Source organism: Pelophylax lessonae (assembly GCF_965119305.1).
Source record: "Pelophylax lessonae genome assembly, chromosome: 2".
NCBI classification, from domain to species: domain Eukaryota; kingdom Metazoa; phylum Chordata; class Amphibia; order Anura; family Ranidae; genus Pelophylax; species Pelophylax lessonae.
The window spans coordinates 459,576,690-459,602,057 of NC_138769.1; the positions used below are offsets into that span (position 1 = coordinate 459,576,690).

Here is a 25,368-nt window from a genome sequence, read left to right on the forward strand (position 1 = left end):
TTCCATTAGTTGCAATTATCTTGTGTCAAATGCCACTATACATTTAAAAAGCATGATAACCCACTTCCATTAGCTCAGCACCAATATAGTGATAGGTATAGCTGGTAAATGTATTGTTTACCATACATATAGTCCAAACTTAAAATCAAGAATTAAAATGTGGAAACCCATTCACAAAAAAAACAAAAACAAAAGGGTAAAGTAGGGAAGAAGTAAAAGTTTTATTGTGGTCTATGTCCTCATTTAGAACAAAAAAAATAAAAAAATAAAACCTAAAACCTTAGGGTAAAGAAGGGAAGGAGAATAATGTTTTTACTGTTGTTTGTGTCCTCATTTAGGACATTTATTTTCACTTTCCAAATATTGTCAGTGGGATTTGCCAGGCTATTGAATAGATTTCCTCTCATTTTTAGTAGCGCCTCTGAACCAGGATGAAATGAGGGGAAATCTTACAAATGGGTACACAGACAAAAATAAAAACCTGAAAAAAAAACTAAATTAGTTTCTACTCTATACAAAACTAGAAGGAAAAAAAAAAAAAAAAAAAAAAAAAAAAACTTTGGCTGGATTTCTACTTCAGATATTACAACATAAATTAGTAAGACCAGATGACACATCAAAGGATATTACAAGAGCTTAGTGGTCTTAACAGTATTAGCAATTCAAATCACTTCTTACCAAAAACTTCTTACCAAGATTATATTTTTTTTAACTGATAACATTTCTATCTTCTTAGAAAAATGGTGAAAGAGAAAATACACAGCACTATATTCATTGGTAACTTGCTAGCATAACTTGTTCTTTAAAGAGCACTGTATTGTCCTGTTTTCTCTCTGATCAGTAACAGAAAAAGATGATAGCAAGTCCAGCATTACATACCAGTTGTTATGAACATTAACATTTCTATCTTCTTAGAAAAATGGTGAAAGAGAAAATACACAGCACTATATTCATTGGTAACTTGCTAGCATAACTTGTTCTTTAAAGAGCACTGTATTGTCCTGTTTTCTCTCTGATCAGTAACAGAAAAAGATGATAGCAAGTCCAGCATTACATACCAGTTGTTATGAACAGGTAGTGCAATGTTATACCAGTTAAAATTTAATTTACAGGAATGGGGCCCTCTTACTTTTGTTATATTGTTCAGTAAATTAATTCTTGCTAACATGTTGCACAAAGAAATGATACAAAATGCTTTGTTTGAAATGACCCATAATTGGGTAAGGATGGATTGCTCTACAAATGTGCTAGAGCCTTTCTTTTTTAACTACCTCCCATTTTTATATTTTATAGACTCCTTTACATATGCAAAATCTTTTGTGATATTAAGTGTATATCCCTTGGCGAATCTAGGGGTTAGACCTCTTCACCTGAGCCGACAGCTCTGTACCCTCACTGAAACCATTAAAAAGAATAATCATAGATAGAAGAAGCCAGTAAGTACTTCAGATAATCAGAGTCTAAAACAGGCTTCAAGTGGACTGAATTTGTAATGTAGGTTTCACATGAATAAAAGGGTACACTTTGCCCTTGGTTCTATTGTTGGTAAATCTGGCACACTCTTGATTGTCCACAAAAAAACAATTTTTTCCTCCAGCCATTAGTCAAGTATGGAACTAGCTGTTAACTGGAGATAATCTATAGCATAATTATAAATATCAGTATTATACAAATAACGTATGTGAAATTTAGCTGAAAATTTTAAGCCTTACCAAGATCCAAGTGAATTGCAGGAATAAATGAGTTGAGGAAAAACATAAAGATGACAAATCCCAAGACAGACAAACACTTGATTAGAAGGATCTTGTCAGTTATTCCATGCTGTTGAAAAAACAAGTTTTCCTATGAAAAGTGTCAGTTCATGCTACTTAAAACATCTAAAAAGGAAACAAGCTGGAATAATGATAAAGCTACACATAGTACATAGCTGTTTTACAATGAAAAATATATCCCTATTAGATGCTTGTGTGGCGGAGTGCCCCATTATCCTCAGTCCGGTGCAGCTCACTTTAATTCAAACTCCCACAATCCTCTGGGCTCCCAGCATCCCCTGAGCTCTTGGACATGCCAAGGGGATAAATATTCTGGCTCCTCCCTGCTTCCTGTGCTCAGAGACCCTGCCTGATGGGACAGCAGTGACTGGGCAAGTGAACTGTCACCTGGTGCTGGGTTCTCCCCCATTAAGTCTGCTGTGTGGGCCACCAGCAGTAAGCACAAAAGCAGGCAGCATCTATCTAAGCCCCAGTCACTGGAGAGGACTTTGCTACAGGGCGCTTGAATAGGCTGTCCATGCAGTGGGATTGCCCTATCTTCAGCCACCAGAACCTCCTGACTGAAGACAACAGCAGCAGTGCCAGCATGAAGCCTGTGGCAACCCCGATGCACTCAACCATTGGTTTTATAGAACCTTCCTTCATAAGGTGGACATGTGAAAGACAGCATCTTCTTTCTCATAATCTGAACTGAACTCAGAAACGCTATTGCCATCTAATGACCATTCGTAGAATTGTTCTCATTTGTTCCATTCTTGCTTTCCCTACAGTTAATATTAATGTTCTATACTCCACTTCCCTACTCATATGATATACCCTATGCAATGCTATGTTGATTTCCATTGTTTAGTAAAGTAGAAATTGTATATCACCACCGATCTGGATCATTTGGCTGATACCATAACACAACACTTGGCGTCACAAACCGGGTCAGCCAAATCAGTCAGTCAGTAGGGAGAGGAACAGCATGAAGGCAGAGTCAGCTAGCTGCAGCGCTGAGGGAATTACACAGTCTGCCATTAAGTACACAGGACCAGATCGGGACTTGGATGACTGAAATAGGAGATTTGGGGGCTTGATATGGTCATATGGGGTTCCACCTGCACAGCGGGGAGATCTGGCCATTACCGTCCTTGAAGGGAAAGGAAGTTAATTCTGCACCTTCCAGAGGACCAGGAATATCTGGACAAGATAATCAGCCACTTGGAAGCAGTGTACACTCCAACTGTTACATTACGGGAACTTAGGGCTGGCTTTATCAGTATGGAAGCAGGAAGAGGGAGAATCCATTCCACAGTATGCTCTAGAATTGCAGGATATAGCAGCCAAGATCCACCGCAAGGAGAGGCGACGACCAGGACCCGCTGAGTGGAGTGACAGACAGATAGCTGAAGGATCAGTTTGTTGATAGGCTTTGAAAGTGAGTTCATACGACCCCATACGGCCTTCAGGGTAACGGAGCATGTAAAACAAAAAGGCTTGGTTCACATTGTGAATTTGCATGACAGAAGAGTTGACTGGCTCTCAATGGAACCAGTTCACACAGCTCCGGGGCGGCAGCGATCTGCACTGGAAAAGGGTCCTACGTGTCTGACACCGTTTCAGGTACGAATTCTGGCAAAAATTTGGACCCGATTTGCACCTGAAATGGTGAACAGACACCGGACCCAGGCCCGAACATGTGGCTGCATCAGTACGAACCTGACCTTAATCGTACCCTGATACAACTGTTGAGAGGACTGGCCTGTGAGAAAAGAACCAGATGGACCCATTAATTGGCTGAAGTGGTCTGGAAGTATAACCATACAGGGCACTCAGCAACAGGTTGCTCCCCTTACCACGTTATGTTTGGTCATACTCTTGGGGGCCACATAGACCTATGGAGTACCTGGAAATCGTTGCAATTTAAGTTAACCACAGACTTCGTAGCTATGCGGATTGTTCCACGAGTGGAGTGATCTACTTAATGCAATGCCAATGTTCAGCGTTTTACGTTGGTAAAACCTTTAGACAGCTCGGACAGAGAATAGGTGAACATTTGTACTATTCCGGTGGTGGAAAAATTCTCACCCCGATAACTCGGCATATCGGGTTACATCACAGATTTAACAACTCATGTATCTCCTTTAGGGTTCTGGAGATTATACCTCCAGACCCTAGAGGCGGCAATTGGGACCAACGTATCTTACAAAGGGAGGCTTTGTGGATAGAAAGGCTTAATGCTACAATCCCTCCCGGACTAAATGAAGCCCACTCATATAAATCTTTTTTTGTGATTTCACATTGTCAGCTGGATTTTTTTCCCCTTCCCCCACCCCCCCTTTCCCCCCCCCTCTTTTCGTTTCCTTCTTTCCCCCCCCCCCCCCCTCTCCTTTCCCACCCTCTCCTCTCCCTTGTCTCTTTCTAGTCTCTCTTGTCCTACTTATACATTTTTTATTTCTGCCCTTCATCTTAGATCTTTTGCCTACTACATGTCTAGAATAAATTTATACTTTACTACACCCTGGTAGTTGGATTCCCTAGTTATTATCGCTAAGGCATTACCCAGGTTTTTTTCATGAGATTATCTCCCATGTTTGAATTAATTGTTTATATATACTCCCTTTGTATATGTGATTTAATTTTCTCATATGTCTCTGTACATTAATTCTTGTGACTCTTATTTAGTTCAACATGATATCCATGCCTATTGATTGTTATTTATTTATGCATGTTTGTTCCTTTCTTCTAGATCCATGTCTCGTACCATTTCGTTTTGGAGCCTCTCTGGTGCAGCAATGTACGGACCTATTTCCTGTTTCTGGGAGGACTACTTTAGGTGCCTCCCCCTACGGCGGACACGCGACGCTGGGTACGTCCTCTATTCCCTTTCGGGGATGAGGAGGGTACGCCGGATGTATACCGTCACTTCCGGCTGAGTCCTGTGACGTCGCTCTTGTGCGACGCGTGACACGGCCGCTCACCTGGCGGGTCAATGTCCGGCGGATGCGCCTGCGCAGATTGCGACGCGCATTCCCGGCGCCTACCCGGATGTACGGCAGGACGCAGCTCCTGCACGTGATCTTGGGTGGAGCTCCTCAACCACGATATATAAGCGGTTCTTCGGCGTTCCAGCCATGCAGTTTGCAGGGACGGGACACCGCCAGTTGTACTACCGCAGGTATTACCTCTCATTTGCTTTATTTGAACCAGCGAGCTACTTTTTGGAATAGGATTTTTTTCTCAATTGACTACTCATACCTTTTAGGTTATGTGCAAAGGATCCCGTTGTGGATATTGAATGCTACACGGTCCTAGATTTACTACATCTAATATACCCGCTCCCTGTCCATCTATCTTATCCGACATCAACTGGGTAAGAATATACCTATATATTCCATATGTATCTCAGGCTATGCATTAGAGGTTTACTCTGTAAAGCTCCTATATATATTTTTTAGCTGCATCTTGGGTGAACCACCACTAGAGGGTGGATACACCTTTTTATGCAAATACATTCATCCTTATATTTATATATGTTTTATTTGTCTCTCCAACTTCCAGATAGAGATACCCACTTATTGCAGTACTACTTTGTGGTTCTTTGGTTTGAGCTCCCGTGTTCGCCCCCGGGGGGATCTTCCCCCCTACCTTGTGGTCCAGGTCCTCTACCATTGTTGGCTTGTTGGTTTACCAGACAGGTGCAAGACTATGGACATTTTGATATACTTGTTATCATTATAATATGCAACATATTACACAATGTGTATGGATATGTGTAAAGCTCTATATGATATGTTATGTGTTTTTGTACACAGACATTCATTATATGTTTTTTCTCTTTACTTTTAGTGTTGAAATATTTACAAAGTGATACCCCATAGAAAAATTACCCCTGAGGAAGCGGCTATAAGGCCGAGAAACATGTTGGGTTGACACTGTGGGTTTCACCGCTATCCTGCATAGACACCTCCTGTTGGATGAGTCTGGGGTATTTGATATTCACCCCTATGTAGGAGCTGTAAATTATTTGTAATCTGTTGTATATGCCAAACACATCTGTCTACTGCAAATGTTTGTAATTGCAATATTATAGATATTGTTCTTTGTATCCTGTCGATACAGTATACAATTTTATGTTCTTTCTATTTTGCTCAATAATAAAATTTTGATTTTTATCATTACATATCTCTTTTCTCTCTGACACTATATATATATACCAAGCACCCCTATATAAAAAAGTCCCATTATACGCCCAAATCACTTTTTTCCTTTTGACATTCAGATAGGGACGTGGTGCTTCCATATGTATTTGCAATCTTTATGAGCTTGTCTACCCCTTTGGTTTTAGTTATAACCCTATTCCTGACGAAATCCAACTTGTCCATGGCAACAGACAGGGCGAGAGTGAAAAGCCCTTTGAGGCAAAAAGATTCATGATAATCACTATAAACTTAAAAATGTTAACATATAAATATAGTATACTCTAAACTGACTATACACTCTGGTTGAGTTGAGAAATAAAAAAAACATTTTGGCTGTAGTTCTATTTAAATTGAAATGTTTGTCTTGCTATACTAGTCTCCTATGGTCCTCACAAAAGGTTTTACAAAATGTTCAAATTCAGATATAACATAATCCTTGAGTAAACGATTTTACCTTAAAAGGAAGGTAACTATACCCCAGTAACATTGTCAGCAGAATTCTACAAAAACTATTGTGATCATGCAAGTGCAAACAGAGGGTTTTAAACTGTGCGAAACACAAAACTAATCTTAGAAGCTGGACAGAGAAATATATTTACATATTTTTGCAATCATCTTTAAATTAGAAAACAAAAGTGCATCAACCAAATCAGAACATTACATACTTTCTTTTGTAACTCCTGAATATTTGTTTCCCAGTTTTTGTCTTCTTGTGAAATTTGTCTGAAGCAAAAAAAAAAAAACAAGAAAAAAAGGCAATTTTGTAAAAATCTAATTTAGAGAGTCCAGTTATGGCAATATAAATTGAAATATTAAGTAAAATACAAGTAAAATGATGCATATTCTAAATGATAACATGGTGCAATGAGTTTACAAAAGACTGAATTATTCACAAGATTTTTCACATTTTAAATATCTGTGCCTATATACACACCTTTGAAATGTTCTAAGTTTTTTCCTCAACAAGCTCTCTAATGTCAAAACTTTTTGCATTAAGAGACACTTAACTGCAGTCTCTTCACGACTAGCAGGATTAATCCTTTGTGCAGTTGACTTCCAAACATGAATTTCATGTTTCATTTCTACAAGAAGAAGAAGAAGAGAAAAAAAAGACCGTAAAATTTAACAGTCTGAAATTAATGCTTTCAGCAATACAGAACATTTTAGGTACTGTACACAAAAATTGTATGCATTGAACTGTATGTTCTGTTTCAATCAAAAGCACTTAAAGCTGAACTCCAGGGACGACATATTTTGCATACTTACATTGGAACAGTTTGGCACAATGTAGGTTTTGTATATGTGATATTTTATTGGCCTCTGAAAAAGCTGCAGTCTTCCGGGTGCTGAGCCAAGCTACTTCCTTTCTGTATAGTAACCAAAGGGGGGGGTCGCTCGCCTAAGGCTTCATGTACACATGAACTGTGGCACGGTTTTGCCACAATTTAGTGTACATGAAGCCTAACACATCTTCCATTCAAAGAATGGCTTACATTTGTATTAATTCATGCAAAGCATTCTTTGATTGGACAAGGTGGAGAGGGGAAGCGGTATCATGATTTTCACCTCATACAATAAAAGAATGCTTTGTATTCATAGAGAAATTTGCATCGAACTCCCTGTGCCTTGAATGTGAAGCGTGAACAGAAAAATAAAAATATTGGTCAAGGGGACATTAAAACGTGGCCTCAATTAAAGTCCCATTGGCCAATGTTTTTCTTTTTCTGTTCACATAGTGGGGAAAAAAGACTCACTTATGATGCTATGGACCACATCCTTTTTTCTGAATTTGAAGTGTGATACCTGATGTACTTTGCCTCTGACTATTAGTCTCACAAGAAGGGTAAGCCTTAATGGCCACACACTGAACATATGCCTCCAAGCAGAATGAGGTTCCTTTGCTGAGAACAGTGACAGAGTTGTTGCTAACAGCTACTAGTCTCTAGTTATGATCAAAAACTGTCAAGATGGGCTCCTGATCATGTGACCACTTTGTGCTGCCCCCTTCGTTAAGACCCAGGTAAAGGGGTGGCAGGTGGAAAAAGGTTAACATCATCCTTATCCACAAAAAAAAGAAAAGCTATATATCATTTTTATTTATTAATACTGTACATAAGAAAGTACATGCAAAACCCATATACATTTCCTGGCAACATTCAGATTTGAGTCAAAAGATCCCAAAATGTAACAATTATGAATGGAGGATAGAGAAAGATCTGGGGCTCTTGTAGAAGACAGACGGAGCAATAGCACGCAATGTCAAGCTGCTGCAAGCAAAGCCAGCAGACTATTAGCATTAAAAAATTAGATTAAAAAAGGGAATTTACTCCAGAGATAAAACTATAATCCTGCCACTTTATAAAACTCTTGTTCAGCCCTATCTGGTGTATTCCATCCAGTTCTGGTCACCAATCCTCAGGAAGGATATGCTGGAGCTTGAAAGAGTCCAGAGAAGGGCAACAAAATTAATAAGGGGACTGGAGGACTTCAATTATGAGGAACAACTACAGGCACTAAATGTATTCTCCCTGGAGAAGAGATGCTTGAGAGGAGATAGGATAGCGGTATGCAAATTCCTCAATGGTGATCCCAGCATAGGAAGAAAACTATTCAGTTTGAGGGAGTGTAAAAGAACACTTGGCCACATAATGAGATTGGAGAAGCAATTTAACCTTAAGCTGTGTAGGGGGTTTTTCATTGTCAGAGCAATAAGGATGTGGAACTCTCTTCCACAATTGGTGGTGTCAGTGGGGGAGTATTTCTATTTTTAAAAGACTCTTGAACGTGCATTTTAGTAAACATAACATACAGGGATATGGGAAATGATTATCAACACGGACAAACATATACCTACACAGGTTGAACTGGATGGACTATTGTCTTTACAGTATATATATATATATATATATATATATATATATATATATACACACATACACACACACACACACACATATAAGCAATCATGGCAATACATAGTTAAAAACAATGTAGTAATATACAGTATCTCACAAAAGTTGAATACACTCCTCGCATTTTTGTAAATATTTTATTATATCTTTTCATGTTACAACACTGAAGAAATTATACTTTATGACACTTTGCTACAATGTAAAGTAGGGAGTTTAAAGCTTGTATTACCATGTAATTTCACTGTCCCCTCAAAATAACTCAACACACAGCCATTAATGTCTAAACCGCTGGCAACAGAAGTGAGTACACCCCTAAGTGACAATGTCGAAATTGGGCCCAAAATGTCAATATTTTGTATGGCCATCATTTTCCAACACTTGTAAAACAATAAATTAATACCCGCGCTGTGATGAATAAATATTAGTGAATTATAAAATTATATATATATCTATCTAACCTGAAGCTGCTGCTCACCAAGTAAAAAACCGGGGAAGACTAAAAGACAAATAGGCAGCGCTAACAGGTAAAATCTATAAATAAGTGCTGAATGGTAAAAAATAAGGTATGATGTGATGAAAATTGTACTAAAAATTAAGTGCATATAATTCAATTATAAAATCATGAATGCATAAATTACTACAACGAATATGGTTAAATGTATGCACAAATCAGAAAATTCATAAAGTGCAACAAAAAAATATATAATCCAGTGTCCACAAATTTTAAATAAAGTGCAAAATGTGTTTAAGGTGCAGTCCAAATTTATATTCTTCCAAAGAAGTTTATGGTGCAAAAAAGTGCTCAAAGTCCAAATAAAGTGCCCAAGTGCTCTTCAAAGAAAGTCCCCCTGTGGGGATGCACTCACCAAATTTGGGATGTAAATGAGCCTTAAACATATATAATCTTCCGCTTAGAAAGTCGGGGCAGCCATACGGAGATTAAAGGTTTCCCTTGTCCGGATGGATGGATGGCTGCAATCCTTTACTATGGGCTCCTTATTAGCTCCTCTCCACTCTCTCTTTTTCTTCGGGAGCCTTAAGGTAGGTCAAATCCTGGTAGTCTGTAGGCATCACTGGGGGGTGTCAGCAGGTGTCCTGCCCGGTGTGTTCAGAGTCAGACAGATCCCGCAGTTTATTTTATTCCACTTTATTTGGACTTTGAGCACTTTTTTGCACCATAAACTTCTTTGGAAGAATATAAATTTGGACTGCACCTTAAACACATTTTGCACTTTATTTAAAATTTGTGGACACTGGATTATATATTTTTTTGTTGCACTTTATGAATTTTCTGATTTGTGCATACATTTAACCATATTCGTTGTAGTAATTTATGCATTCATGATTTTATAATTGAATTATATGCACTTAATTTTTAGTACAATTTTCATCACATCATACCTTATTTTTTACCATTCAGCACTTATTTATAGATTTTACCTGTTAGCGCTGCCTATTTGTCTTTTAATTTTCCAACACTGCCTTAACCCTCTTGGGTATGGAGTTCACCAGAGCTTCACAGGTTGCCACTGGAGTCCTCTTCCACTTCTCCATGATGACATCACGGAGCTGGTGGATGTTGGAGAGCTTGTGCTCCTCCACCTTCTATTTGAGGATGCCCCACAGATGCTCTAAAGGGTTTAGGTCTGGAGACATGCTTGGCCAGTCCATCACCTTTACCCTCAGCTTCTTTAGCAAGGAAGTGGTATTTTTGGAGGTGTTTTTTGGATCATTATGTCGGAATACTGCCCTGTGGCCCAATCTCTGAAGGGACGGAATCATGCTCTGCTTTAATAGGTCACAGTACTGTACATGTTAGCATTTATGGTTCCCTTAATGAACTGTAGCTCCCTAATGCCGGAAGCCCCAGACCATGACATTCCCACCACTATGCTTGACTGTAGGCAAGGCACACTTGTCTTTGTACTCTTCACCTGGTTGCCGCCACACATGTTTGACACCATCTGAACCAAATAAGTTTATCTTGGTCTCATCAGACCACAGGACATAGTTCCAGTAATCCATGTCTTTAGTCTGCTTGTCTTCAGCAAACTGTTTGAGGGCTTTCTTGTGCATCATGTTTAGAAGTGGCTTCCTTCTGGGATGACAGCCACGCAGACCAATTTCATGCAGCGTGCAGCGTATGGTCTGAGCACTGGCAGGCTGATCCCCCATCCCTTTAACCTCTGCAGCAATGCTGGCAGCACTCGTATGTCTATTTCCCAAAGACAACCTCTGAATAGGACGTTGAGCATATGCCCTCAACCTCTTTGGTCGACCATAGTGAGGCCTGTTCTGAGTGGAACCTGTCCTGTTTAACCGCTGTATGGTCTCGGCCACCATGCTGCAGCTCAGTTTCAGGGTCTTGGCAATCTTCTTATAGCCTAGGCAATCATTATGTAGAGCAACAATTCTTTTTTTCCGATCCTCAGAGAGTTCTTTGCCATGAGGAGCCATGTTGAATTTCCAGTAACCAGTATGAGAGAGTGAGCCCGATAACACCAAATTTAACACACCTGCTCCCCATTCACACCTGAGAACTTGCAACACAAAAGAGTCGAATGACACCGGGGAGGGAAAATGGCTAATTGGGCCCAACTTGGACATTTTCACTTAGGGTTGCATTCAGTTTTGTTCGCAGCAGTTTAGACATTAATGGCTGTGTGTTGAGTTATTTTGAGTGGACAGCATATTTATACTGTTATGCAAGCTGTAAACTCACTGCTTTACATTGTAGATTTCTTCAGTGTTGTCACATGAAAAGATATAATAAAATATTTACAAAAATGTGAGGGGTGTACTCACTTTTGTGAGATACTGTACATGAAACAGATGGGCAACTAATGGTTACTAAAATTCAGGGACAATCATTTCACATCTGTTCCTGCCAGTAATCTTTTCCCTTTGGCCATATGCATTTTTTTTTTCAGGGGTAGCCGGAGAAGGGACAGAGTCCAGAGGAGGACCAGACCCTTTTGAGTCTGAATTTTAAAGGGGGATTCTACAAAATAAAAGTGCATAAAGTCCCCTAGGAAACCTGTGTCAGGCCCTTAATCTGAGCATGGGGGGGGGGGGGGGGGGTGTGAGCATGTAGTCCTCTTCCTGAACCACACCAGATCACATGCACTCAACATGAAGGGTACCTCTCTGACAAAGCACTATGTCCCCATGTTGAAGAAGGGACTCTTCCCCACAATTCTGTGGGGCTCTGTGGGCAAGAGCTTATTAGAATTTGAAATTCCACTTTACCAGTAGGTAGGCCCTCAAATACCAGTTACCCGCTATGTGAATAAGTACGGGATACATAGTTCTCTTATTCAGTCCCCCCAAAAAAAGTTACCTTGAAATAAAGACACACCCAAACATTTGACAAGTCATTGATTAAAAATGTCCCACATTGAAAACCCATTATCAATTATGATGCCCAAAAAAAATCCAGATCACCCAGTGCCCACAACCGATCTCGATAGCACTGCTAGCCAAATGACAGCTCCTGATCAAACAAACTCCTGTGGCCAAGATGACCAGAGTCACTGAACCCAAAATATGACTGTGTGAAGATGTCAGTGGTGAAAATGGAGGGATGAGGGAGAGAGACTGTGGCTGCTGTTTCAATAGAGAAGGATGCTCTAGAAAGTTAAGTGAGACATAATTTGCAAATATGCAGATTTAAGTCCTGCTTTTAAAGGCCGATACACCATGGGTACAGAAGCCTGTCCGACAGTTTGGCAGGCCGGATTCTGTCAAGTGGGCATGCTGGAAAAAGGCAGCCAATGGCTGCAAGCGCTGACTGGTGTGTCCTGGCAGGGGGGGGTGGGGGGGCTTAGTCCCCTTTCAGAACACGAAAGCTCAGTGGGGAACTTGCTGTACTAACATTGTATAGTTAGTACAGTGAGCGCCTCTGTTTTTTTTTGTTCAGCCCACTGAGTTCAATGAAAAAAATGGTTAGTGTGTACCAGGCTTTAGTAAGCATTGTATACAGCTACACTGATGTACTGCTGTGGTTTAGTAAGGCGTGACATAGAATTTTAACACCCTGCAATAAGAGGATCCTTAAAGTGATTGTAAAGGATTTTTTTTTTAATAATCCAAACATTATATATATATATATATATATACATATACATATACACACACATATATATATATATATATATATATACATACACACACATACACACACACACACACACATCATATATAGATACATAAATACACACATATCTGACCCTTCTCTTTTTCAGTTCCAAGCCCCCAATAGGAAAACGATTTCCATGGGGGCACTTGTGTGGGCTTGCTCTGGAGCCCCGCTGCTGTGTCCATTGACACAGACAGTGGGACTCAGCCTCCCCCCTGCCCCCTCGCCATTCGAGTTGATTGACAGGAGCTGCTATTGATCTGCCCAGGGAGGAGGGATGAAGCCAGGAAAGACACAGCTGTCATGCTTAGCACCGGATCACAATGGGGTTCAGGTAAGTATGAGGGGGCAAGTCTACGCAAAGTTTTTTTACCTTAGTACATAGCAAGAAAAAAAAAAAAAAAACCTTGAGGCTTTACAACCCCATTAGCAGGTACTATATTCTGAATTAATCATAATTTACTGCATTGCTCAATACAGTCAGTCAGGTGTTATAATGTAGGGGACAAAGACAGGAACTTAGCAATGTTATTATACCATTTCATTGTTTAGAAAGCTTGCAGCAGACACAGAATACTGCAAAGCTGAAATAACGAATTGCAGTATCAATATCCTGGTTATGCAGTGTACCAATGTATCAACTGTGTATTTAGGTGTTTTGACAAACAAACATTGACACAGACCACCTTCCATAACGTTCACATTGATAAAAATAATTGTTTGAGAAACTCACCATACAAGTTACAATCTGACTAAGCAATATTTGCACAATCTTTGGATTTACCAAGACTACTAATAGGTGTTAGTAGATCTAAAGGAGATTGTACAGTTAGATTTCCTTAGCCTTCTATGCCGGTCACAAATATTTGCTTTGTATAGCAACCGTTGATAAACAATATACAAAAATAAAATAATCAGCGCAGGCCCAAAATAAACGAAAAATAAATCTTGTGCACAAGGCTGCAAACAATCGGTGCCAAACACAAAAACACTTGTGAAATCTAAAGAAAAATAGTATTGCTGCGCCAAGTAAAATAGTATTGCTATAACCGTTGATAAACAGACCTTTTTTTTATCAAAGTACATGAGACCACAAATGGTCCAACTTTACATTGTAACTTAACAAAACCAATAAATGTGAATACATACAGTATTGCAATGAAGTGCACATTACTACAGAACATTGTGAACTGGACACATTTCTATTGCAAAGTATATATCAGATGATCAGTGCAAATCCCTTATAAAAAGTGTTGTAAGTAGGGTTGAGCGGACACCTAGATGTCCGTGTTCGACGGGTTCGGCCGAACTTTAAAAAAAAGTCCGGGTCCGTGTCCCGGACTTTTACCGAACTTTTCCCGGACACCGAACCCCATTGAAGTCAATGGGGACCCGAACTTTAAGGCACTAAAATGGCTCTAAAACACCAAAGGAAAGGGCTAGAGTGCTGCAAATGGCAGCAAAACGTAATTAAGAGCATGGCAAGTGCTCTGCAAACAAATGTGGATAGGGAAATAACTTAAAACAACAAAAAAAAACAGAAAAATAAAACAATGTTCTTCTTCATCTCTGAAGGACGAGGCCCATATGGAGTAGGAGGGAGGTTGAGGTGGTGGTGGATGTGGCGGTGACATAGGCGTGCGCACAGGGTGTGCTGGGTGTGCCTGGGCACACCCTAATCACCTAGGGCACATAGCATTGCCAGTGAGGAGATGGGAAAGATCTCCCTGGGACCTGCTCTGCTCTATTTCTCCTTGCCTACAGGTACATGGCCCCGATACATTACTCTCCCTGCTGGCAAACACATGCATGTGTATTTCAACTTTGGGGTGCACACCTTAATGCAATAGGCTGCGCACACCTATGGGCGGTGTAGGTGGAAGCGGCGGTGGAGGAGGACCAGGGCCGGATTAACAGCATCATGGGCTTGGTGCTGAGGATTTTGAAGGGCCTTAGGGCCGTGCCTTGCCATGCACCCAGAGGAGGAAGGGTGCAGCCATGCATGCCTAATTCAACATGGGATGCTGTCTCTGAAGCCCATAAACACATCCATGCATCGCCAACTGTCCCTCCTTGTCCGGCCTTCACGCTGTGTGGGGAGGTTCTGAGGGTGCTGCCTGGGGAAGCGAGCATAGAAGCCAGACTTCTGTGTTTACAAGTGACAGAAGAGCGGTAACAGTGAATATGGCCAACCCGGGGCCTATATAAAAGGTAGGGGCCTGGAGCTGCAGCTCCAATAGACCCTACATTAATCTGGCCCTGAGGAGGAGGACGAGGTAGCCAACACTGCTTCTTTTCACAAATTTTAAATGAGGGTACACCCCAAAAGAGTGAGAAAGAGCAAAAATGGAACAATGGGTGGGTAAGGTCGGTATCCATTGCTATTCTGCACAAGGTACGGAAAAGTCCCGTGGGATCCATGCCTGGTTCATTTTAATGAACGTGAGCTTGTCCACATTGTCTCTGGACAGGCGGCTGCGCTTGTCTGTTATAACGCCCCCAGCCGTGCTAAATACCCGTTCAGATAATACACTGGCTGCAGGGCACGCCAGCACCTCCAAGGCGTAAAGGGCAAGCTCAGGCCATGTGCCCAATTTGGAGACCCAGAAGTTGAAGGGGGCAGACCCGTCATTCACTACATGTAGGCGTGTGCACACATACTGCTCCACCATGTTGGTAAAATGCTGCCTCCTGCTAAGACGTTCCATCTGAGCTGCTGGTGCTGCTGTTTGTTGTGGCGTGCTGACAAAGCTTTTCCACATTTCGGCCATGCTAACCCTGCCTTCTGAGGTGCTGGCGGTGCCCTGGTTGCGTTGGCGACCTCCTCCTCCTCTGCCTTGTGCTTCCACTGTGGCCCCGCTGTCAGATGGGAATGCCAGCAGCATGGCGTCTACCAGCGTGCGCTTGTACTCGCGCATCTTGCGATCGCGCTCCAGTGAGTGAATTAAGGACGGTACGTTGTCCTTGTAACGGGGATCCAGCAGCGTGGCCACCCAGTAATCAGCACAAGTTAGAATGTGGGCAACTCGGCGGTCGTTGTGGAGACACTGCAGCATGTAATCGCTCATGTGTGCCAGGCTGCCCAGAGGCAACGAAAGGCTGTCCTCTGTGGGAGGTGTATGGTCCGTGTCCTCTGTATCCCCCCAGCCACGCACCAGTGATGGCCATGAGCTGGCCTGGGTGCCACCCTGCTGTGAACATGGTTCCATCTCCTCCTCCAGCTCCTCCTCCTCCTCATCCTCCTCATCCTCCAGAACTGTGCCCCTGCTGGACAATTGCGTCCCTGGCGTTTGCGTGTGCAGGAACCCACCCTCGGAGCCCCTTGCGAATGACTGCCCTGAAAGCCTTGGAAATGTTACCTCTTCATCCTCCTCCTCCTCCTCATCCTGTGCCACATCCTCTTCCATCATCGCCCGAATTGTTTTTTCAAGGAGGCATAGAAGTGGGATAGTTAAGCTGAGAACGGCGTCATTGCCACTGGCCATGTTGGTGGAGTACTCAAAACAGCGCAACAAGGCACACAGGTCTCGCATGGAGGCCCAGTTATTGGTGGTGAAGTGGTGCTGTTCCGCAGAGCGACTCACGCGTGCGTGCTGCAGCTGAAACTCCACTATGGCCTGCTGCTGCTCGCACAGTCTTTCCAGCATGTGCAAGGTGGAGTTCCACCTTGTGGGCACGTCACATATGAGGCGGTGAGCGGGAAGGCCGAAGTTACGCTGCAGCGCTGCCAGGCGAGCAGCAGCAGGGTGAGAACGCCGAAAGTGCGCACAAACGGCCCGCACTTTCTGCAGCAGCTCTGACATATCGGGGTAGTTTTTAAGGAACCTCTGCACCACCAAATTCAGCACATGCGCCAGGCAAGGGATGTGCGTCAAACCGGCTAGGCCCAGAGCTGCTATGAGATTTCGCCCGTTATCGCACACCACCAGGCCGGGCTTGAGGCTCGCTGGCAGCAACCACTCATTTGTCTGCTGTTCCATGCTCCTCCACAACTCCTGCGCGGTGTGTGGTTTGTCCCCCAAACAGGCAAGTTGTAAAACTGCCTGCTGTCGTTTACCCCTGGCCGTGCTGAAGTTGGTGGTGAAGGTGTTACGCTGTCCGGATGAGGAGGCGGTAGAGGATGAGGAAGCGGAGTAGGAGGAGTTAGGAACAGGAGGCAAACTGAAGCGCCCTGCAATCCTCGGTGGTGGAAGGACATGCGCCAAATTGCTATCCGCCTCAGGCCCATCCGCCACTGCATTTACCCAGTGTGCCGTTAGGGAGATATAACGCCCCTGACCGTGCTTACTGGTCCACGTATCCGTAGTTAGGTGGACCTTGGCACAGATGGCGTTGCGCAGTGCACACCTGATTTTTTCCCCCACTTGGTTGTGCAGGGAAGGGATGGCTTGCCTGGAAAAGTAGTGGCGGCTGGGCACGACGTACTGTGGGACAGCCACCGACATAAGGTTTTTAAAACTGTGCGTCTCCACCAGACGGAATGACAGCATTTCAAAGGCCAATAATTTTGAAATGCTGGCATTCAGGGCCAGGGATCGCGGGTGGGTAGGGGGGTACTTCCTCTTCCTCTCAAGTGTTTGGGAGATGGAAAGCTGAACGCTTCCACGGGACATTGTGGAGATGGTTGTTGGTGACCCAGGTGGTGATGTTGCTGACAGATCGTCTGTTTGCGGGGTGGCAGGTGCCGGTATCACTACAGATGTGGCTGGAGCGGCCGAGACTGCAGCAGAAGAGGAAGCAGGATGAGCCAGAGACGTTTCTTGGTTTTGAAGGTGTGTACTCCACTGCAGCTCGTGCTTTGCACTTAGATGCCTGATCATGCAGGTTGTGCTCAGGTTGAGAAGGTTCATGCCTCGCTTCAAGCTCTGATTGCACAGGGTGCAAACCACTCGTGTCCTGTCATCAGCACATTTTCTAAAGAACTTCCACGCTAGAGAACTCCTTTGAGCTGACTTTGGTGCGCTCGTTCCCTTGCTGCGTTGGGCAGTAGCGGGCGTAGTGTCTAGGGCACGGCCGCTCCGCTTCTGCACCCTGCTCCCTCTTCTGCTGTGCTGGTGGCTCTGTGCGACCACCGCCTCTTCCTCCAAACTACTCAGTTCACCTGCATGACGTTCATTCCATGTGGGGTCGAGGACCTCATCGTCCTCCACATCATCTTCCACCCAGTCTTCACCCCTGCCCTCCTTGTCGGTCTCCACAATGCTGAACGCCGCAGCAGTTGGCACCTGCGTTTCGTCATCATCGGAGACGTGCTGCGATGATCCTTGCATGTACTCATCTTGAGGAATAAGTGGTTGGGCATCGCTGCACTCAATCTCTTCCACTTCTGGGGCAGGGCTAGGTGGATGGCCCTGGGAAACCCTGCTGACAGAGTCCTCAAAAAGAATAAGAGACTGCTGTATGGCTTGGGGCTCAGACTGCTGGCCTGATTTGCAAGGGGGTGAGGTGAAAGACGGTTGGACATTGGCTGCAGGTGCCAACTCTGACCTTTCTGCAGTAGACTGGGTGGGAGACAATGTGAAGGAACTGGAGGCACTGTCAGCAGCAAACCAATCTACTATCGCCTCAACTTGTTCTGGCCTCATCACTTCTAGGGGCGTTTGATGCCCTACCAAATACTGATGCAGGTTCTGTCGCCTACTCACACTTGAGGAAGGTGTTTCACTTGTGCGTGTAGCTGGCACAGATCGACCATGTCCTCTCCTTGCAACAGGAGCTCTACCAGCAGCACCACGACCCAGGCCACGGCCCTTATTTGACGGTCTCCTCATATTTCTGTAATTTAAGATCTTGCCCTAGAAAGGTTTTTATTGAATAGCGGAATAGAAAATATGATCCAAAAAAAGTGTATGTATATCACACGTACACAACCACACTAGGCCCCAATTACTATTGTTTGTACCCCTAAAAGGCTAGATGAGGAGTAGGGGGGGTATGGAACAGGCAGCACCCTCAAACCTTCAGAAGTATGAGATGAACCCCAACAACTTGGAAAGGTGGATCTCTCTCACACGTACCGACACAGACTATCCCGCAATTCAATTGATCCCCAAAGGTTTTTATTGAATAGCGGAATAGGAAATATGATCAAAAAAAGTGTATGTATCTCACACGTACAGAAACACACTAGGCCCCAATTACTATTGTTTGTACACCTAAAAGGATGGATGAGGAGGAGGAGGAGTATGGAACAGGCAGCACCCTCAAAGCTTCAGAAGTATGAGATGAACCCCAAAAACTTGGAAAGGTGGATCTCACACGTACCGACACAGACTATTCCGCAATTTAATTGATCCCCAAAGGTTTTTATTGAATAGCGGAATAGGAAATATGATAAAAAAATGTGTATGTATCTCACACGTACAGAAGCACACTAGGCCCCAATTACTATTGTTTGTACACCTAAAAGGATGGATGAGGAGGAGGAGGAGTATGGAACAGGCAGCACCCTCAAAGCTTCAGAAGTATGAGATGAACCCCAAAAACTTGGAAAGGTGGATCTCACACGTACCGACACAGACTATCCCGCAATTTAATTGATCCCCAAAGGTTTTTATTGAATAGCGGAATAGGAAATATGATCAAAAAATGTGTATGTATCTCACACGTACAGAAGCACACTAGGCCCCAATTACTATTGTTTGTACACCTAAAAGGATGGATGAGGAGGAGGAGGAGTATGGAACAGGCAGCACCCTCAAAGCTTCAGAAGTATGAGATGAACCCCAAAAACTTGGAAAGGTGGATCTCACACGTACCGACACAGACTATCCCGCAATTTAATTGATCCCCAAAGGTTTTTATTGAATAGCGGAATAGGAAATATGATCAAAAAAAGTGTATGTATCTCGCACGTACAGAAACACACTAGGCCCCAATTACTATTGTTTGTACACCTAAAAGGATGGATGAGGAGGAGGAGGAGTATGGAACAGGCAGCACCCTCAAAGCTTCAGAAGTATGAGATGAACCCCAAAAACTTGGAAAGGTGGATCTCACACGTACCGACACAGACTATTCCGCAATTTAATTGATCCCCAAAGGTTTTTATTGAATAGCGGAATAGGAAATATGATCAAAAAATGTGTATGTATCTCACACGTACAGAAGCACACTAGGCCCCAATTACTATTGTTTGTACACCTAAAAGGATGGATGAGGAGGAGGAGGAGTATGGAACAGGCAGCACCCTCAAAGCTTCAGAAGTATGAGATGAACCCCAAAAACTTGGAAAGGTGGATCTCACACGTACCGACACAGACTATCCCGCAATTTAATTGATCCCCAAAGGTTTTTATTGAATAGCGGAATAGGAAATATGATCAAAAAAAGTGTATGTATCTCGCACGTACACAACCACACTAGGCCCCAATTACTATTGTTTGTACCCCTAAAAGGCTAGATGAGGAGTAGGGGGGGTATGGAACAGGCAGCACCCTCAAACCTTCAGAAGTATGAGATGAACCCCAACAACTTGGAAAGGTGGATCTCTCTCACACGTACCGACACAGACTATCCCGCAATTCAATTGATCCTCAAAGGTTTTTATTGAATAGCGGAATAGGAAATATGATCAAAAAAAGTGTATGTATCTCGCACGTACACAACCACACTAGGCCCCAATTACTATTGTTTGTACCCCTAAAAGGCTAGATGAGGAGTAGGGGGGGTATGGAACAGGCAGCACCCTCAAACCTTCAGAAGTATGAGATGAACCCCAACAACTTGGAAAGGTGGATCTCTCTCACACGTACCGACACAGACTATCCCGCAATTCAATTGATCCCCAAAGGTTTTTATTGAATAGCGGAATAGGAAATATGATCAAAAAAAGTGTATGTATCTCACACGTACAGAAACACACTAGGCCCCAATTACTATTGTTTGTACACCTAAAAGGATGGATGAGGAGGAGGAGGAGTATGGAACAGGCAGCACCCTCAAAGCTTCAGAAGTATGAGATGAACCCCAAAAACTTGGAAAGGTGGATCTCACACGTACCGACACAGACTATTCCGCAATTTAATTGATCCCCAAAGGTTTTTATTGAATAGCGGAATAGGAAATATGATCAAAAAATGTGTATGTATCTCACACGTACAGAAGCACACTAGGCCCCAATTACTATTGTTTGTACACCTAAAAGGATGGATGAGGAGGAGGAGGAGTATGGAACAGGCAGCACCCTCAAAGCTTCAGAAGTATGAAATGAACCCCAAAAACTTGGAAAGGTGGATCTCACACGTACCGACACAGACTATCCCGCAATTTAATTGATCCCCAAAGGTTTTTATTGAATAGCGGAATAGGAAATATGATCAAAAAATGTGTATGTATCTCACACGTACAGAAGCACACTAGGCCCCAATTACTATTGTTTGTACACCTAAAAGGATGGATGAGGAGGAGGAGGAGTATGGAACAGGCAGCACCCTCAAAGCTTCAGAAGTATGAGATGAACCCCAAAAACTTGGAAAGGTGGATCTCACACGTACCGACACAGACTATCCCGCAATTTAATTGATCCCCAAAGGTTTTTATTGAATAGCGGAATAGGAAATATGATCAAAAAAAGTGTATGTATCTCGCACGTACAGAAACACACTAGGCCCCAATTACTATTGTTTGTACACCTAAAAGGATGGATGAGGAGGAGGAGGAGTATGGAACAGGCAGCACCCTCAAAGCTTCAGAAGTATGAGATGAACCCCAAAAACTTGGAAAGGTGGATCTCACACGTACCGACACAGACTATTCCGCAATTTAATTGATCCCCAAAGGTTTTTATTGAATAGCGGAATAGGAAATATGATCAAAAAATGTGTATGTATCTCACACGTACAGAAGCACACTAGGCCCCAATTACTATTGTTTGTACACCTAAAAGGATGGATGAGGAGGAGGAGGAGTATGGAACAGGCAGCACCCTCAAAGCTTCAGAAGTATGAGATGAACCCCAAAAACTTGGAAAGGTGGATCTCACACGTACCGACACAGACTATCCCGCAATTTAATTGATCCCCAAAGGTTTTTATTGAATAGCGGAATAGGAAATATGATCAAAAAAAGTGTATGTATCTCGCACGTACACAACCACACTAGGCCCCAATTACTATTGTTTGTACCCCTAAAAGGCTAGATGAGGAGTAGGGGGGGTATGGAACAGGCAGCACCCTCAAACCTTCAGAAGTATGAGATGAACCCCAACAACTTGGAAAGGTGGATCTCTCTCACACGTACCGACACAGACTATCCCGCAATTCAATTGATCCTCAAAGGTTTTTATTGAATAGCGGAATAGGAAATATGATCAAAAAAAGTGTATGTATCTCGCACGTACACAACCACACTAGGCCCCAATTACTATTGTTTGTACCCCTAAAAGGCTAGATGAGGAGTAGGGGGGGTATGGAACAGGCAGCACCCTCAAACCTTCAGAAGTATGAGATGAACCCCAACAACTTGGAAAGGTGGATCTCTCTCACACGTACCAACACAGACTATCCCCCAATTTAACTGATCCCCAGAGGTTTTTGATTAAATAGCGGAATAGAAAATATGATCCCAAAAAAGTGTATGTATATCACACGTACACAACCACACTAGGCCCCAATTACTATTGTTTGTACCCCTAAAAGGCTAGGAGTAGGGGGGAGTATGGAACAGGCAGCACCCTCAAACCTTCAGAAGTATGAGATGAACCCCAACAACTTGGAAAGGTGGATCTCTCTCACACGTACCAACACAGACTATCCCCCAATTTAACTGATCCCCAGAGGTTTTTGATTAAATAGCGGAATAGAAAATATGATCCCAAAAAAGTGTATGTATATCACACGTACACAACCACACTAGGCCCCAATTACTATTGTTTGTACCCCTAAAAGGCTAGGAGTAGGGGTGTATGGAACAGGCAGCACCCTCAAACCTTCAGAAGTATGAGATGAACCCCAACAACTTGGAAAGGTGGATCTCTCTCACACGTACCAACACAGACTATCCCCCAATTTAACTGATCCCCAGAGGTTTTTGATTAAATAGCGGAATAGAAAATATGATCCCAAAAAAGTGTATGTATATCACACGTACACAACCACACTAGGCCCCAATTACTATTGTTTGTACCCCTAAAAGGCTAGGAGTAGGGGGGAGTATGGAACAGGCAGCACCCTCAAACCTTCAGAAGTATGAGATGAACCCCAACAACTTGGAAAGGTGGATCTCTCTCACACGTACCAACACAGACTATCCCCCAATTTAACTGATCCCCAAAGGTTTTTGATTAAATAGCGGAATAGAAAATATGATCCCAAAAAAGTGTATGTATATCACACGTACACAACCACACTAGGCCCCAATTACTATTGTTTGTACCCCTAAAAGGCTAGATGAGGAGTAGGGGGAGTATGGAACAGGCAGCACCCTCAAACCTTCAGTATGAGATTGTGTTCACTGTACCCCACAAAGATTGAGTTCACTGCACCCCACAATGATTGTGTTCACTGCACCCCACAAAGATTGTGTTCACTGCACCTCACAAAGATTGTGTTCACTGTACCCCCCAAAGATTGTGTTCACTGCACCCCACAAAGATTCTGTTCACTGTACCCCACAAAGATTGTGTTCACTGCACCCCAAAAAGATTGTGTTCACTGCACCCCAAAAAGGATGTTGTTCACTGCACCCCAAAAAGGATGTTGTTCACTCCACCCCAAAAAGATTGTGTTCACTGCACCCCACAAAGATTGTGTTCACTGCACCCCAAAAAGATTGTGTTCACTGCACCCCAAAAATGATTTTGTTCACTGCACCCCAAAAAGGATTTTGTTCACTGCACCCCAAAAAGGATGTTGTTCACTCCACCCCAAAAAGATTGTGTTCACTGCACCCCAAAAAGATTGTGTTCACTGCACCCCACAAAGGATTTTGTTCACTGCACCCCAAAAAGATTGTGTTCACTGCACCCCAAAAAGGATGTTGTTCACTGCACCCCAAAAAGGATTTTGTTCACTGCACCCCAAAAAGATTGTGTTCACTGCACCCCACAAAGGATTTTGTTCACTGCACCCCACAAAGATTGTGTTCACTGCACACCAAAAAGGATTGTGTTCACTGCACCCCAAAAAGATTTTGTTCACTGCACCCCAAAAAGATTGTGTTCACTGCAGCCCAAAAAGATTGTGTTCACTGCAGCCCAAAAAGATTGTGTTCACTGCAGCCCAAAAAGATTGTGTTCACTGCAGCCCAAAAAGATTGTGTTCACTGCAGCCCAAAAAGATTGTGTTCACTGCAGCTCACACACAGAAAAATGGATGTGGATCACTGACACCTGCCTATCTCCAATCCCACACCACACAGCAATATCGATTGTAGTTTGTAGAACACAGTTTCCCTAAAATTCAGCAGACTCTGTCCCTAACAGGATTGAGAAGAGATCGTAGATCAGGATTGAGTGCAGATTCACCCCACCCCCCACACAGCAATATCGATTGTAGTTTGTAGAACACAGTTTCCCTAAAATTCAGCAGACTCTGTCCCTAACAGGATTGAGAAGAGATCGTAGATCAGGATTGAGTGCAGATTCACCCCACCCCCCACACAGCAATATTGATTGTAGTTTGTAGAACACAGTTTCCCTAAAATTCAGCAGACTCTGTCCCTAACAGGATTGAGAAGAGATCGTAGATCAGGATTGAGTGCAGATTCACCCCACCCCCCACACAGCAATATCGATTGTAGTTTGTAGAAGACACTGACCCTATATAATTCAGCAGACTCTATCCCTAAAATGCCTACAACTCGCCCTGCCTAAACACTCCGACCTGTCCCTCAATTCTATCCGGACACAAATGGTTTTTTCCTGCCTATCTTTCCCTAATCAGCAGCCAGCACGTTGATGTGTGCTCTCTGTCCCTGAATCTAAGCAGCATAATGACGCCGCTGCGGCTGCCTCGAACTTATAAAGACTTGGTCACATGCTTCAGACGGCCAATCACAGCTACTGAGACATTTGCAGGCATGGCTGGGATGGCTTAAGGCACACCAGTTAAACGATTGTTGATTGGCTGTTGAAAGCCCGCCATGAAAAGAGCGCCAAAGCATGCAAAACCCGGAAATAAAACGACCGAACACGGATTTTTACCCGAACATACAGTAAAGTGTCCGTGTTCGGGTACAAAAAATCCAATTATTCGGTACGAACACGAATAATACAGTCCGTGTTCGCTCAACACTAGTTGTAAGTAAAAAACCTATATAAAAAAACCACACACAATACCAAATGATATATCTATAATTCTATATACCCCTGGCTGCAAACACCGATACTGTGTTTTCCACTACACATATATAATCAATCAAAC

At 43.1% G+C, this 25,368-nt stretch overlaps 1 protein-coding gene across 2 annotated transcripts in view; it reads right to left on the reverse strand.

The window, feature by feature from the left end:
- The window catches only part of OCA2 (OCA2 melanosomal transmembrane protein), a 524,044-nt gene that overhangs the window by 115,952 nt on the left and 382,724 nt on the right, over nt 1-25,368 (reverse strand). For both annotated transcript variants that reach the window (XM_082246739.1, XM_082246738.1), the window contains 3 exons: nt 6,891-7,038; nt 6,622-6,679; nt 1,713-1,821 (listed from right to left, as the gene is read on the reverse strand). In XM_082246739.1, coding sequence (XP_082102865.1) covers nt 1,713-1,821; nt 6,622-6,679; nt 6,891-7,038 — 315 coding nt within the window. The remainder of the gene's footprint in view (nt 1-1,712; nt 1,822-6,621; nt 6,680-6,890; nt 7,039-25,368) is intronic.